Genomic DNA, 15,915 nt, shown 5'->3' with positions numbered 1-15,915 from the left:
TGGCACATTCTATCACATGCTGACTCCATACAATATGCATTTGTAGCCAGTAAGATATTAGAGAGGAATCAAATGATAAGACTGATATGAACTGTTTCAGTTGGAACTTGGAACCCTATAGCATAGGTTAACAGGAGGATACAAGACCATCAATCATGGACTTGCACGTTAGCCTAATTATATTGGGACCCATGTCTGCAGAGCAGAAGAGTTAAAGAGTTAAAAGAGCTGGAATCCTTGACTGGGCATGCCAAAGCTAATGTCCTTGTGTATCCCGGTCCCCAGTTAAAAGAGGGGAGTCCGATGCACAAAGCTCCTATCAATGCGGGTTCTGAGAAGGATCGATGTATGTAGCTTTACCTCTATATACATAAGGCTGTTTTCAAGATTTGAAATGTGGCATTCACTCCAAAGCCCACCTTCTTCATGATTAAAATTCGAAATGTGGCAGCTAAGTTAAATCCGGTCATTCCTGATGAATTTGGATGGTTGCGAATCAGTGGATTGCAATATTTGTGAGAATTTATGACAATTTCGACGTGCACCCACCAATTTTCTGGATTTTTCTATTGGGTTTTTTCTAGTGAATTCAGATCTGCTGACCATAAGACGCTAGTCATAGCACTTTACAGCCACATCGGAAACATTTCTTGTGCTTTTTATTGTCTTTCATGCGCGGAGGATGTGCGGCTACGGTGTCTTATGCAAAGTATGTGGTAAGCAGATCAGAACTCTTTTTTAGTGACCAAACAAATATATCATTTTATGATAATTATAGGATACTTGCTTTTTGACTCAGTTTGAAAAGAGCACAAATACAAATATATACAGTATAAATACATGAATACATATTTGCATCTATACTCTTTTCAAACTGAGCCTTTGTATCTCTTTCCGTCAACTTTTTATTCCTCTTACTTTCTATTAATAATCAAACCAAAACCCAATCTGAAGGAGAGAAGATTAAGCATTCGCACCTGGGTTCGATATCTTTTGAGAAAAAACTGGGTGTTTGGAAAAAACACCCTGAGCTGTTTGGAAGCTTCTCGTGCGTGACACGGTTAACATTATGTGTGTTGGACAAAGGAGTAATTAAAATCTTAGTTAAGAAGACAAAGGACCGAATGGGATAACGTGCCATACACAGCTCCAAAGCAATCCAAGTTGTCTTTCCCAAACAGCAAAGAGCCAACTGCCAAAGCACATAGCGTGAAACCATTTAGCCAAAAATAAAAAGACTCAACCAGACTCAACCTCCAAAAGACTCCGGGCATCTGGGAGGAATACGGAATACCAGAAACAGCATAAAGAATAGTCACTCAAACACAGAAAGAAAACAGAAAAAGCAATAAGAACAGTAATTCGATAGGATCAGTTATCAATTCAAGGAAATTAATAACATCCCGATATGACATTTTGACAAAGCAACAAATACAAGAAATGACAGTTGCTACCAATAGATTGGACAGCGCAAAACTGAACTCAAAATTCATCGTCGTCTTCCTCGGCAATATGCTTAGCAAGTTCCTGCTCCTGTTGTTGCCTCTCTCTCCTCTTCTCAGCACTTTCCTTTTCCTTTTTGTGGGAATTGGGTGGGAACCTCAGAGCACGCACCGCCTCATTATGCATGTTAAGGCAGAAGGCTATCCTTGAATTGAATGCAAATTGGGGCTCATTTGTAGAGTAAACATCTCCGTTCTCCTTTGATACCATACACCCATTTGCATGATCCACTGTAGCATCAATAGCACCATCTCGGATTGCCTTAGCTACAATACTCTCAGCATCAGCAACAGGATTTGTGGAGTCCAACCTCAATTTTTTCGCAACATCTGCCAGTGAGATACGAGAGTAAGAGATGCTAATATTGCGTAATCCAGTCCTTATAACATTATGACGGAGCCTCACAATCAAATTGTGGGTCCGATCTGAACTAAAAGTATCTGTGAACTTCTCAGCAACAGTCCTGAACAATTCCAGATCCCCAATCCGAACAGCCTAAAAAAACAGCTAGCAGTGTCAGTCTACATACACAGAGATAAGATGACAGGACATCTGTCATTATGCATAACAGAAACAAGGTTCAAAATATGGATATGTATTGTAACGTATAGTATGATGTGTATCAGTTTTTGGGCCTGCCAATTTGCTATATTATTGAGTATTTCATGAATCTTGAATGTCTTTTTTTGGTGGTCATGAATCTTCAATGTCTAAAGAATACCAAAAGGCTTACATGTGGCCCGACTTACATTTATTAAAACTTTACAAAAAGAACCGTATTGAATGTGCCGATAGATACACCTTGAACCTTGAATAGAAAGAGAAAGCATGCCCAAATGAACAAAAAACTGTGTGAACCTTTTTTATGTTTTCATATAATGAAATCTTTTTTTTTTATCAGTAACAAAAAACTTTATTAATGATGTGAAGCTTTGTGAAACTTTAATTATAATGGGGGAGGTAAAATGTCTTAACTCCCTACCAACAGGATACAAAGGAAGAAAGTTAAAAATTAGCCCAAATGAACAATCTAAAGTTGAAAAAACCTGCATTTACAGTATTTGCACCAACCAAATGAACAATCTTAAAGTTGAAAAAACCAAATTTAGAAAAGCTGAAGCGTTAACATGAAGGTGCCAAATACATGAAATATTTGATAGTGTCACAAGTACAAACCATAATTTAGAACTCTGAATGGCTCCAACATATGCAGCCATGTAACCAAAGTTGGTTCCTGAAATTAAACTTTGATGGAAGCAGCTTTGGGAATCCAGGTCCATCTGGAACTGGAGGGGTTTTAAGAAGTGAAAGTGGAGTGATTATGGGTATGTACTCAGGCCCCATTGGATTGTGTAATTCTGTAACAGCAGAACTGAACTGAAACAGAATGAGAAGACTTCTTTGTTTCTCAGAAAAGAAATCAAAAAATTCAGGAGGTTCTCAAGGGACCCGGACATGCAACCAAAAATTCAATGGACTCCATGGTCAGCAAATGGTCTAGCTGACCAATTAGCAAAGCAAGGGATAAATAGGGCACAGTGTTTTGGGGCTCAGTTGTAAGATTAAAATATTAAATTGTTACCGTATTTTCTGGGAGGTAGCCGAGGCTGCCTTTGATTTGTATATTCCTCTTTCTTTAAGTACTAAATTTTGATTTTGGTGCTGATCAATAAAAAAAAAAAAGTTAGCAGGCACACCATGACCACTGGTGATCTCATATTTGGCTATCCCATATAGTTGCTTTTTTATCCTTTAATTTTTTCCAAACATCAAAAGGAAAAAAGCAAAAGACACAATCACAATCATCTTTCTAAATCCCTGCACATGAGATCCATGTAAAAAGTTTAAAGCATGTAATTGGGAAAACCTACTCAACATTTTGTAACCTGACCAAAGAAGGAAAATAGGTGGTGGAAGAAATAATGCAGCATAATGGTAATGGAATGGATCTTGAAAATTCAGTTAATTATACTCACATTTGTAAGCTCAAAGTATGGCCTCAACGCCTTCTGCATCCCTTTCTGCATAAACACAGTGCGCTCAGGAATCTCCCCAAGTAGTAAGCGAACTATGACAGCCCACTTGTTGCATTGAACACGGAAGCCACGGGCTGCGACAGGGGCTTTTCTGGCAGCCTGCAGGAGACTCTCCTTTGCATCTGTATATTCCAACTGAATTGTCCTGATCTTTCCTAGGTAGAAGAGGTATCTACAAAACTGCAGCATGTGCACTGTTAGAATGCGCAAAGTCATAATTCTCAGAATAACAGCCCAGGTCATTCCCAATTTTCCAATTCTAGATGCCAAAATTACTGCTTCCACTAAAACTAACCAAGGGATCCAATCGAATTGAAAGGGGTTGATTTAGGGTCTTAGTAAGACAAAAAAACCTGCCTATGAATTCATTAACTCAACCCATTGGATTAATGCAAAATTCTTGAATTAATAGCCATGCATCTAGGATAAATTTTATGAGTGTCAAAACCACAAATAGTGCCAAGTGTTATGATCATCCAATATACTCAAGGTGCAAAAGAGTTCCTACATAGGTCTCATAAAACTGAACAAGGTAAACTGCTCCCTTTCATGTATGCCACCGTCCAGATATAACCACAATTTCAGCATGCCTTTCCATGCATGAATAGGCAAGCTAAAAAGTCTGTAACTGTATGATAAGATATCTAAAGTACATCTGAAACATGTTTCGGACATAAGCCGATCCTAAAGAGGGTGAAAATGAGATGGTGTAAAGTAGTCAAGTCAAACAGAAATGAGGATTACCTGCTGATTTGAGTGTGCTTCAAAACGTGGTGCCTTTGACCTTAGTTTCTCTGCCTGATCATACAAGTTGTAATGCAAGTAGTTGCGAAGTAACAGGTTAAGAAGGGTTTCCTGCATCAAACCATTATGTTTAGTATGAAAATAAAACCATCAAATAATATGACTTTATATTTTAGAAGGTCAAAACCAACCTGACCCAGTTCATCATGGCGTAATGTGGCAATCCGATGCAAAGCAAGGAGATTGCTGAAAAGAGGAAACTTTTCAAGTCAGACAGAAAAATAAGAATTAAGAACAATATTGACCTTAATCAGCACTCAGCTTCCTTTTTTTAGTTCATAAATGCAGGTGCTCACCCACGTATTTCAGCAAGATCTCCTGTCAGTTCATAGCTGAAGGAGTAATAGAAGTACAGCCTGGATGCTAGAACATCAACAGTTCTCCTATTCAGGTTCTTTAGGCGAGCAATGCTTGCAGAAGAACAAGACTTCGCCTGAAAGACAAGCCAAGACACTAGTTAAATTAAGAAGTAGAATTTACTTCAGTATATAAAAGAGGATTTGGAGATCTATTCAAAAATTTAAAACTTAAAAAGGAAAAAAAAAAAAAAAAAAAAAAAAGTGGTCGATTTGAAGCCATTGATAATAGAGAGAGCCCATCTAACCTCATTATATCTTTTCTGATCAATCAGAAATATTAACACAAGCAAGTAACAGTAAATCTCAAGCTCTGGCAAGGAGTGCTTGACAGGAGTTTGAGTTGTGGAAGTGGCAGTATCAACTTCCATGCCATGCTCATCTCCCTGCAACCAAAAGGTAAAAAAGATGTTTCAGATTTTCATTAAGAAATTGGTCATACTCCAACAAGATTAAAATTTGACATCAACATATATTTGAGCAGTATTTGTGAAATCATAATTTTAAAGCCTAATGGTGTTACCAATATTGTGAAGCAATGACTAGTTGTTTTGGACTCTCCAGTCAATGCAATGACTAGTCAGTGCCTACTCGATAAAAAAGACTTCTAAATTTAAGATATTAATACAGTTTCATAAATAAGTTAATATAGACTACAATTATGCAAAAAAAAATGATACTGAACATTAATTGAGTCTTTGTTTTGCAAACAAATAAAAAGTTAGGCTGGATAGGCTAGGATAAGTAGCCATAGGCTCACAGCCTTTGTTTTCTAAAGAAGAGTAGAACCTAGAATATTTGATGTGTCCTTTGCTTATGGCAACTCTGTACTAACACCACTGATCAGAAGAAAACTTAAAAGAACTCCACTGCCATCTTTTATCTTAAGCTTTTTTTCTATTTTATATACAATCATTGAATCATGCTCCATTACAAATATTTAAGGCAACAACATTAATTTAATATTTTATATTGTTTCAAATGATTAGAGATGCAAACATGCAAATAAAATTTTCAAATGGCTTTGTGGTTGACTAGGTTGACTAGCAGACAATCAGTCAACCTTGTCAATGCTTAGTTGTCCTAGACAAGTAGATCATGAGTATCAACCAATCAGTTCGTGATTCAGTCAGTCTGACCAACAACTGACTAGTCAATGCTTTTGATAAAACTGACTTAAATCACTGCATCAAGACGGGCACTAAAGTTGATGTGTTAAATCCATGGTTTTCAAAATCGAACCGGAAAAACCGCTAACCGGTCAGCCTCGGGTCCGGTTTTACTAAAAACCAGAATTTGTTAAAAAACGTTGAAAAGGTCAGAAAACCGCTGACCCGGGCAGTCAGACCGCTAAACCATTCGACCCGGGCAGCGGTTTGCGGGTTAGTATTTTTATCTTTAATGTTTTAAATAAAAAAAAAACAAAAAATAAAATTCCTATTATATCCCAACACAGTTCGAATCCCTTATTCCCTTTAGCTTTAGGGTTAGAATTCTAACCCTTCCCGAGTTCCCTCCTCAATCCTCTCAACCCTCACACCCTACAACGGCCATCACCTCCGGCATCCAATGGCGACACACACCGACGGCGACCGATGAGCTTGCAGCAGCAAAAAGAGTCACCCTCACCAACACTTGCAGCAGCATCCAACGGCAAAAAGATTCACCAACACTTGCAGCGGCGGACGGCGAGCTTGCAGCGGCACTCGACACTCGGCAGTGGACATTGGCGAGCAAGTCCACTTGCAGGCTTGCAGCGGCAACTTGCCTGCAACCAAGCCCGACTGCACTGGGAGGATCCGCAGACATTTGTAACTGCACTGAAAAAGGTCGAAGCCTGGATTTTCTCCCAAATAATTGAATCTGTGTGGTGGCAGGTCAATTCCAAGTGTTTTCCACCTCTCCCTTAATTTAACGTTTCAGAAAGAACAGGGGAACTTTTCTTTACACCTTTGGAAAGAAGCTTTCAGGGATGCTCATGAAAAGCTTTGCCCTGTTCGAGCTGGAGGCCATGAGTGTGGTTGTTTGCCTGTGCTGGCTAGACTGGTAGTCTATATTTTCATTATCTGTTACTAATGTACTTGCACCAATCAAGTGCCCCAGCTGCCATTTGTAATTGGCCTTTATTATCTGGTGATAATCTGGGTGCATAAGCATTAAGCATTGTATGGATTGACCATTGCATGGATGCTGTTAAGCGATAGTTTAAGCATGGACCCTTTTTTTAATGAATACATGGACCCTTTTACATGTAGAGTGAACATGGAATTCCTTTATAAGTAGCCCCTTTTTTATATGTTTTTAGAGTTCACTTCCTATATCATACTCATGTATCAGTCTTTCTGCAATGATATTCTAGTAGCTGTTCTCCTTTGCCCTATCAATATATAGTCAGGTCTAAGTTCTAAATATGACATGGCAATCTTTTTTTCTCGATATCCAGGTGATGGAGCAATGCATGAATAGATTAGATGTGGCCATGTTTAATGCTATTCTTCATGAATCAGCTGATTTGATTCCAACAGATCCTGTCTCTGACCCATTAGTGATTCCAAAGTTCTTCCTATCCCAGCTGAAAAATCAAGCTTTGGTAATGGTACACAACTGAAAAATGCTGTAAGTAATTCACATGTTGCACAAGTTCATGTTCTATGACTGGACATTATGTATTTTTTCTATATTTTTTGGAAAATTTTCTGTATTTTTTGGATTTTTCTGTATTTTTTTGTATTTTCTGTATTTTATTATTTTTATTTTTTTCATATGTTGTTCTTTTTCCTGTATTTTTCTGGGTATTTTTTGTATTTTATTTAAATTTCTATGGTATTTTTTATTATATATAAATATTTTTTGTTTTTTATTTATTTATAACGTCACGGGTCGAACCGTTTGGCCTAGACGGTTGAATCGCCAAATCGGAAAACAGTGCCCAAAACGGTTCCGTTTTCGGGTCGGTTTTAAAAACCTTGGTTAAAATCTTATTAAAGTGATTAACTTCAAAATTGTGCGCCTATTGCATAGGGGCAGGGTAAAAAAAAGGAATCCAGGACATGTAACTTTACCTGACACACAACATATTTGGAATGCTGCAAAACCCAAAATATCAATAACACATCTGTGTCATGTGGAATAACAATAGAACTACAACCACATTTATTGATTTGTTGCAAATTTTTTTACCAGGTCTGCTCTCATGACATAGCCTTCTACCAATAGTGTGTCATTCCCAACTATATGCCTATGTTGATACATCCCTTGAATAGGGGTGGCAACGAGCCGAGCTTTTCACGAGCTGCTCGAGCTCAGCTCGGCTCGGCTACAGTCGAGCTCCAGCTCGAGCTCGGGCCCAATTCAATGGCTCAATTATTAAACGAGCCAAGCTCAAGCCTACTAGAGCTCGGCTATTCTTAATTTTTAAATATAAAATAATTTTTTATATATAATTTTTATTTTCATAAAATATTTTTTTCTCAAAATCGAGCTTGAGCTTATGAATTTTTTTACTCGAGCCGAGCTCGAGCTTAAGGTTCTAGCTCGAACCGAGCTCGAGCTCGAGCTCGAGCCTTGTAGAACAGTCTTGAGCCGAGCTCGAGCCTGGTACCATTCGGCTCAGCTCGACTCGAATCCACCCCTACCCTTGAGTACCATCCTTAGAACCTGTTTTTTGATTGGTCCATCCTTGGAGCCTGTTCCTCTTCACATTATGTTGGACAGTTGGAGTTTTTGGAAAGAAATGGATAGGTAAACCTTTTTACAACAAAAGTCCCCTTAGAGACCGCCAGAGTTAAAATGGAGAGATAATTGTTTCAGCTCCATCCTCAGAGATTTTAAATGCCTTGATTTTGATAATTTTAGGCATCAATAGTTAAAAGAAACATGTTTTATCATCCTTTTGATGTATAGGGAATTATACATTTAATTGTCCCCTCTTTAACCATGTAGAGCTCTAGTAAATACTCAAGAAGTTTTCTCCCTTTTGCAAATATAATAATATCCTCATCACCTTTATAAATAAAAAAGGAAAAATGTTATTAGCAAATCAACATAATTTTCATTTTAGATGCTTCATGAAAAAGCATTCAGCAGATTTCATTGTCTTTTTTCCTTTTATTTCATTTTTTACTTAGAGTCCCTAAATAAGCTTATCACTAATTCAAAGGATGTGTCTTCTCTTAGTCTTGCATGGTATCCTTCATTATGATAATAAAAAGAACCAAAGCACATAATTTTTCAACTCCTCCCCACAAGCAGAAACAAATATATTACCAGGACAGAAAAAGAAAACATAAATAGCAAGATGAAACCATAGATCAAGGAGTCAGTTACCATTTAAGTCAGGCAAGGAAGTTTGAATCCAACAGAAGAAAACATGTTTTGAATGTAAAGTTACACTTTTGCTAATTACTATCCATGAATTATTAATAGGAAAAGATGGTATTCATTATGTATGCTAGATATTCATTCATGTAAAGATACAAGGAAAAAAAACAATATGTTAGTGTCACTAAAGAATACACAAATGTTGGTAACCAGACAGCTTTGTGATATTTACATTTCCTTCAAGAGAGTACATGCAATACATCTTACCTAAACATATGATGAAATCTATATCCCACTTGTCTATGAAGCTCCATTTACTGGTTGACCATGTATAGTGATAATAGTCACAAATTTGCAGTTGGTATCTAAGCCAGAAAGCCAGTGTAGTTAGCCAAGGGTTTAGGTATTTTGGGCTGGCCAGACAAAGTGGTACCCTAGGCAATCAACAGGTTAATGCCTAGGCAACAAAAAAAATAAAACATATCTATACACATATATTTATTTTTGGTAAATGGTAATAAAAGAAAAGAATTTCACTAAAATAAAAGAGAGTACAAAGGAAAGTGACCAGAGATCATCCAAGGGAAGAAAAAAAGAAAATAATACCCTATTTCTCCAAGACTCCAGTCTCCAGTCTCCAGTCACTTCACCAAACCTTAAAAGCAAGATTCAGACCCCTTGAACTAGGACTCCACCACACCAACAGAGATTCAGACAAAGAAACCATCATACCAAAGCTTAAAGAGAAGAAACTCTACTTTTATGAACGTTCTTCACCTTCTTAGTGGACCCGATTCCAAACAAACCCCCTTTCAGACATACAAAGACTCTCGAGACCTGAACTGTTCGATAATTTTTCTGGTTACTAAATCTTCTTACCGCATTCTGCTTCCTAATCTTTTGACACTCATTGATTCTTTCCAGCTCCAAAACTACATTTCTCTCAAACAACATAGTAGACGTTAACTAACCATCCTCTCTACAAACCACTCCAAAACCTTTTGCATCACTTAAATTTTTGTGGTTTAAATCTAAATCTGAACAGACATCCAACTATACAAGATCCTCATTCATAATTCCTTATTTCCTTTCTCTGGATGCTTAGGCATTTGCAACATCTTAACTCTCTAAACAAACTTCTTGTACACTTTTCCCCTCCAATAACAAGAATTCCCAAAGCTTTGCCAACCTCCAGTCTAGTTCCACTACCTTCTCCAGATCAATTCTCCCCTCAACTTCATGAGTTCCATCCATAATGGCATTGTCTTTAATAGAACTAATTTCCTCTCCTTCCTCCTTGTCAGCTTAAACATCAATTAAATCCTGCAGAAGGCCAAGTAAGATCTCCCCTTTTCCTTTTATAAGTCTTGGAGAACAAAGAAGCCAGACCCATAGTTGTCAAGGTGACACCTAGGCAGGCGCCCTTTGAGGCTCACCTCACCTAATCACCAAGCATTTTTTTACTGTCTATTATAAAATACTTGTTTGTTCATTCTTTTTTGAGATTATAATTATAAAATAGACATTATTAAACTAAAATAATCATTTTGTGTGTTTATATACCAATTTCTTTTTATTATTTTCTTATTTATTAGGGTTTAATCAACACGAACATTGCTAAATGCTGTATTGAACCCTCAAAGACTTCAAAACCTGAACCAATAAGGAAGAACTTAAAGTTTTGTCTAATCAGCACATTTTCTTCTTCCATATATTCTTCTACTTCTACTACTACAACTATCAATACTTTTTCTTTTCTTCTTTTCCAATAACAAAAATAAGGGTTCTCAATCTCACATCTTTGCATTGCCGGGGAACTAGTACCCTCAGTTTTGATCTTGAACAAAACCTTCTCCCACTCCTTTATCACTCAAATTGCAGTTCTGTCACCTGCTCCCCTTTCGAATGGAGCTCCAGTCACATTTAGGGAAGATGAAGACACACCGTCTAAACAGTCTAATATTTGATGATCATGCTTCAACTTCACATGTGTTAATTAACTCACATGCCTCCTCCCAATTGGACCCAAATAAATTGGAATGCCCAAACTTCTTAAGACCAAGAGACCTACCTTCAAAACTTCTACTTGGCCCACGTTTCAGCCCACCTGATTGTAATAAAGAACTTCCTTCAAGATTATCCTTCCCATAAAAATTTACCACCCTAATCTCTTCATATAACTCCCCCCCCCCCTCCACATGCACTTCTGTATCCCCAAGCAGTTCAGCCGCAATAAACTTTTCACTTCCCAAAATACCCTTATCATCAATGTCTGCACTTCCATTATCCTGACATTTCAACTCCCCCCTCCCCCTACTCGACAAATAGTCTCTTGCTTTCGATCAAGCACCACCGCCAGCATCTCATCAAACCAATGCAATGGGATACACCCTTCAACCACTAATCTTAGGTCAAAACCATTCCCCAATAAAATTTAGAGCCAAATTCAACGAAACCAAGTGGGTTTCCTCGACTTCAACCAAAATACATGCCATAATCACATTCTTCAATCTATTTGTATGAGGGACAACCTTTCTAAAACTCCCATAGGCATTCCCCACAGCACAAAATGTTTGTAAGTTCTAGGCATGGAGAGGAATCCCAGAAACATAGATCCACACAAGACTTTTAATTCCCACTTCTCGGGTTGCACCAACCAACAGATCCCATCTTTCCAGGCTGAGATCCAGCATCCTTATTTTAATAGACTCTTGTTTTATAACTTCCTTAGCTTCCTCTATGCTGTTTAGAACGAATAGGAAAAAAAAAACCTGCATTCAGTCTTCTAGTTTGAACATTTCCTTTCAACCCCCAATCCGAACAAACCCATTTCAGAATCTCCTCCTAAACAGGTTTGGAGTTAACAAAGCAACCAACTAAACAATTACCAAACCACCTCAAACTTTCAAAACTATCATCATTTGGCTTTACAAAGATTTCCTTCATTATGACCAATCTTTAACAAAGAAAAGCTTGGATGCAAACATCATCTAACAAAGCAAAGACTTCCTTCATGATGACTGATCTTTAACAAAGTTGAGATTGAGGTGGAGGGCATCAACTATATAACCACTGAAGTTAAGGACTTTAGACCCATCAACTTGCTAGCCATCCTGTAGAAAATAGTGGCAAAAGTGCTAACATTGTCACCAATTCCTAGAGTGCTTTATCGATGGAAGACAAATTGTATGGATTGGATCCTTAATGGCTAATGAAGTGGCTGAGGAGAGAAGAGTACAGGCTCTCATGGGGTGGTCTTTAAAATTGACTTAGAAAAAGCCCATGAGATAAGTTAATTGGAACTACTAATGGAATATCATGAAATTAAAAGGCTTTGGAAATAGGTGCACTAATGGTCTGTTTGGTTCGCGCGACTGGGATGAGAAAATAGGAATATTTGCTGAATATTCCTATTTTCTCATATTTGTTTTGGGCGACATACTAGGATGCAACAAGAATACCCTTCTCAAAGTATGGGACACGGGGTCTCACCAAATAGGTGCAACCCCATTGAGAAACAAAAGTGGCATGACGATAGTAGAAAAAAGTTGTCAGGGCGCACTGTTCTCATCTCCCACCCCCTACAATGGTTCGAGCTCCAACCACCTGTGTCCTTCATCTCCGACGAAGTTTACGGCCTCCGGTAAGCACTTCCATCCTGTTTCACGCCATTTAAAGGTTATTTGGTATTTTATTCGACTAAAAATCTCATTCCCTCTCTCCCTCAAGTCAAGTTCAGATCCCCAGCCGACAAGGAGACAAGTTATCGTCTTCTTCTTCTCCAGCAAAGGTAACACTGTAGAGGTGTTTTGTTTGCATCATTCGTATTATTTTGCATTTCTTTATCAAGAACTCTATGTTGTCATCGTATGTAGGAAGAGTGGGAGCGCAGAGAAGAGAAGGGCATGCTTGTATGTTGCCGCTCGGGGCAAACCATAGAGAACACACGAAGAACAATTCTTCTTAGGCTCTGTCAGCAATGCTTCCCTTTGTTGTCACTACAACAGCTGTTTCTGCTCTTGTTCAACCTACAATTTTTTCTTGGTGAGAATTTGTTTCTTTTTTTCCCCTTCCTATTTATTGTTTATTGGAGTTGGATTTCTACTTTGAGTACAAATACTGAATTTTAGATTGTTGATTACTGTTTCCCACAGTTCTTTTTTAATTATTTTTTGTTAGGTTTTTCTTCATTGATGCGATTTTCTGAGTTTTTATAGATAGAGATTTAGCATAAGAAAAACGGTCTATATACTACTAGCGGTTTCTCTAGTGGAATTTCTGTTTCCTTTTCCTCTTTGAGTACAATTAGGATGGAAATTCAAACTTTTTCTTTAATTTTTTGAGTTTTCATATTTGCAGGATATTTGTTGGATTATCATCTTGAATTTTAGCTCTTGTGGATTAATAAGTACCACTATCTTGATATGAGTATATATAGCAAAATTTGCCTAAAATCAAAAATCCTGCAAAATTTGCTCATCAACCAAACACTGGAAAGCAAATTCTATGGGATAATAGGTCTCAGCAAACAAAGACAGTACCAAAATTGAGAAAATAAAATTTCCTTTTCCCATTCCATTCCTTCCCATCCCAGTGTTTCCCGACAACCAAACAGACCATAAGTAGATGAGAAGTTGCATTCAATCAGCCTCTTACTCCATTCTCATTAATGGCATTCCTCACAGCCTCCCTTTCCCTCCTCCTCCTTACCTTTTTTTTATAAGTTCTCTTTACCTTGATTGTTGGCATCCTTGCTTCCTTCTTTGATAAAGCATCCAGTCTTGATATGATTCAAGGTTTCTTGGCAGGTAAAGAAAACTTACATATATCACACCTCCAATATGCAGATGATACGATTATCTTATTGGAAGGGGAAAAGGATCTTCTCAGCAACTTGAAGAAACTTTTGAAATGCTTTGAGGTAGTCACAGGCTGGAAACCAACTTAAAAAAGAGTAGTCTTATGGGGTATCTGTCTTCCAAACTCCTAGAGCTGAATGAGGTGCTTGGATGCAAGCTAGAGAGTTGGCCTATCGTTGGGGGTAAGTAACTCAAGATCTACTGGCTTCTGGGACCCTGTCACTGAGAGCTCTGAAAGAAGATTAGATGCCTGGAAAAGGAAATTTTTGTCTAAGGGAGGTAGAATCAAGCTCATTAATCCCCACTTACTTTTTGTCTGTTTTCGAAGCTCCAGCCAAGGTGAGAATGACAATTGAAAAATTACAATGTAATTTCCTGTGGGGTGAGGTGGTAAAAGAAGAGAGTATTTAGTGAATTGGAAGCTGGTTTGTACGCGAAAAGAGGACTGTGGCTTGGGCATTGGCCATGCCCATGTGTTGGAAAGAAATATTGCTCCGTTTGGTTGCTGATCAAAAAATATATATATTGCTTCGCTTGGCAAATGGATTTAGTGGCTCCCCTTGAACATCCATTTAAAAAATAAATAAATAAAGGCGTGTTTTCTCTGCAATTGTTCGCCCAAAAAAGTATAAACCGGGAATTGTTAAAACTTTAAATCCAGAAGGAATATGACAGCCCCACTGTGTTTTTGTTCTTGCAACTTGATAGCACCGTATTCTTGCAAGTTGCAATATGGACCCAACAAAGAAATCGGAAAATAAAAATGTGCCAGCTTTACGTGCGTCCACAAGAACCTAATTTGCACAAGAGTTCACAAGTTACCTTAGGAAGATATGAAGACAACCGAATGTGACCTTCAGAACCTGGGACAAGCGCAAAATTGAGGAATGCGGATAGCACCGGTGCCTTAAGCTTCCGCCTCAATGCCATTGTAAGGCGAACAGCTCGCACGATTCGACGAACCTCTCTGGCATAGGCACCTGTCTCGATAAGTGATGTTATCTCCTTCAAATCTGAAAATCCCAGATAGAAAAAAGAAAATATAAGCAGATAAATCTTACATTCAAAATCAAATAGGAAAAACTAGGGCTTTATGTATTATCTTACGCTGCAACGTTGGCGGATCAGTAGAAGAAACAGAATTCGAAGGAGCTGGAAGCTCTTTCATCTCTACATCCTGAGTCATCTTGCAGTAACTAAACTATAAAATAACAGAACCGAAAAAAAAGGAATGATCAGGAGGAAAAGTACGAAGTTGGGGATTATAAAGCGAGAACAGTTCAAAACAACTCCGTTCCAAATAAATAAAACACTCTCAAACAAATTCACTTGAACTGCCAGGTGAAGAACTCAAACTAAAACTGATCGCGGATCTAGAGTGATCCGAGAGGAAAAGCTAGGGTTTCCACCGAGTTTAGTTGGTATCTCTCTTTTCTTTCTGTACAAGTTAATGGCTTAAAAAGTTGTCTCTAAGATTCTAACATGCGCCTGGTGCGCGATATTTAGGGGCATTGTGGAAATTGGAGAGGGGCCTAGAAAAATCAGACAACATAGAATGGTAGATGCAATGAAAAAGGGAACCAGACCCCAAAAAAGAAAGATAAAAAACATCAAACTGATAGAGAAGATAACCATAAATTAGTAGTGATGGACGAAGATTTGACCCGATGCCTTGGCCATGCGACATGTGGAATCAACCGAGAGTGACCTGGCAAAAAGCCAGCTCAGCACGGCACCAAGCCCACAACTCGAACTCTGAACTAAAGAGCCAAGCTCCCTCAAAGGAACCTTCAACTCGAGCTCCGAATTAAAGAGCCGAGCTCCCTTGAAGGAACCTACAAACCGAACTCTAAACTAAAGAGTCTCGAGCTCTCCCTTCGAGATCTTGAGCCTTACAACCACCAAAGGCAAAAAACCCGAACTGCCCGGGGCAGTTCGGGCTATACTCCTATCCGAAGTCAAGACTTCACATTAAAAGACCACTTTGGCTCCAAATCACCTGACTGAGCAACCGTACCTGACGCCCAGGAGACTGTA

At 38.3% G+C, this 15,915-nt stretch overlaps 1 protein-coding gene across 1 annotated transcript; it reads right to left on the bottom strand.

Moving 5' to 3' along the window:
• Positions 1-1,275: 1,275 nt before the first annotated feature.
• On the bottom strand, positions 1,276-15,490 carry LOC148849896 (putative 26S proteasome non-ATPase regulatory subunit 3). The gene is made up of 8 exons (XM_088946264.1): positions 14,986-15,490; positions 14,701-14,891; positions 4,948-5,085; positions 4,640-4,776; positions 4,475-4,529; positions 4,284-4,394; positions 3,480-3,719; positions 1,276-1,998 (listed from the first exon to the last, which is right to left on the bottom strand). Exons 1-8 carry the CDS (start codon positions 15,062-15,064, stop codon positions 1,483-1,485), a joined length of 1,467 nt encoding a protein of 488 aa, XP_088802390.1. The 5' UTR covers positions 15,065-15,490; the 3' UTR covers positions 1,276-1,482.
• Between the last annotated feature and the right edge of the window lie 425 nt (positions 15,491-15,915).

The sequence above is a fragment of the Nelumbo lutea genome, chromosome 5, assembly GCF_056320005.1.
Source record: "Nelumbo lutea isolate HS-2025 chromosome 5, American lotus-T2T, whole genome shotgun sequence".
In the NCBI taxonomy this organism is placed as follows: domain Eukaryota; kingdom Viridiplantae; phylum Streptophyta; class Magnoliopsida; order Proteales; family Nelumbonaceae; genus Nelumbo; species Nelumbo lutea.
Note: the sequence above shows the minus strand (reverse complement) of the source record. Positions and strands in the feature narration are given on the sequence as shown.

Coding starts and splice junctions, on each gene's coding strand:
- LOC148849896 (XM_088946264.1), bottom strand. CDS start 15,064: ATGACTCAGGATGTAGAGATGAAAGAGCTTCCAGCTCCTTCGAATTCT. Junction 14,892..14,985: donor TGATCCGCCAACGTTGCAGC/GTAAGATAATAC, acceptor TGGGATTTTCAG/ATTTGAAGGAGATAACATCA. Junction 3,720..4,283: donor AAGCACACTCAAATCAGCAG/GTAATCCTCATT, acceptor CACATGCTGCAG/TTTTGTAGATACCTCTTCTA.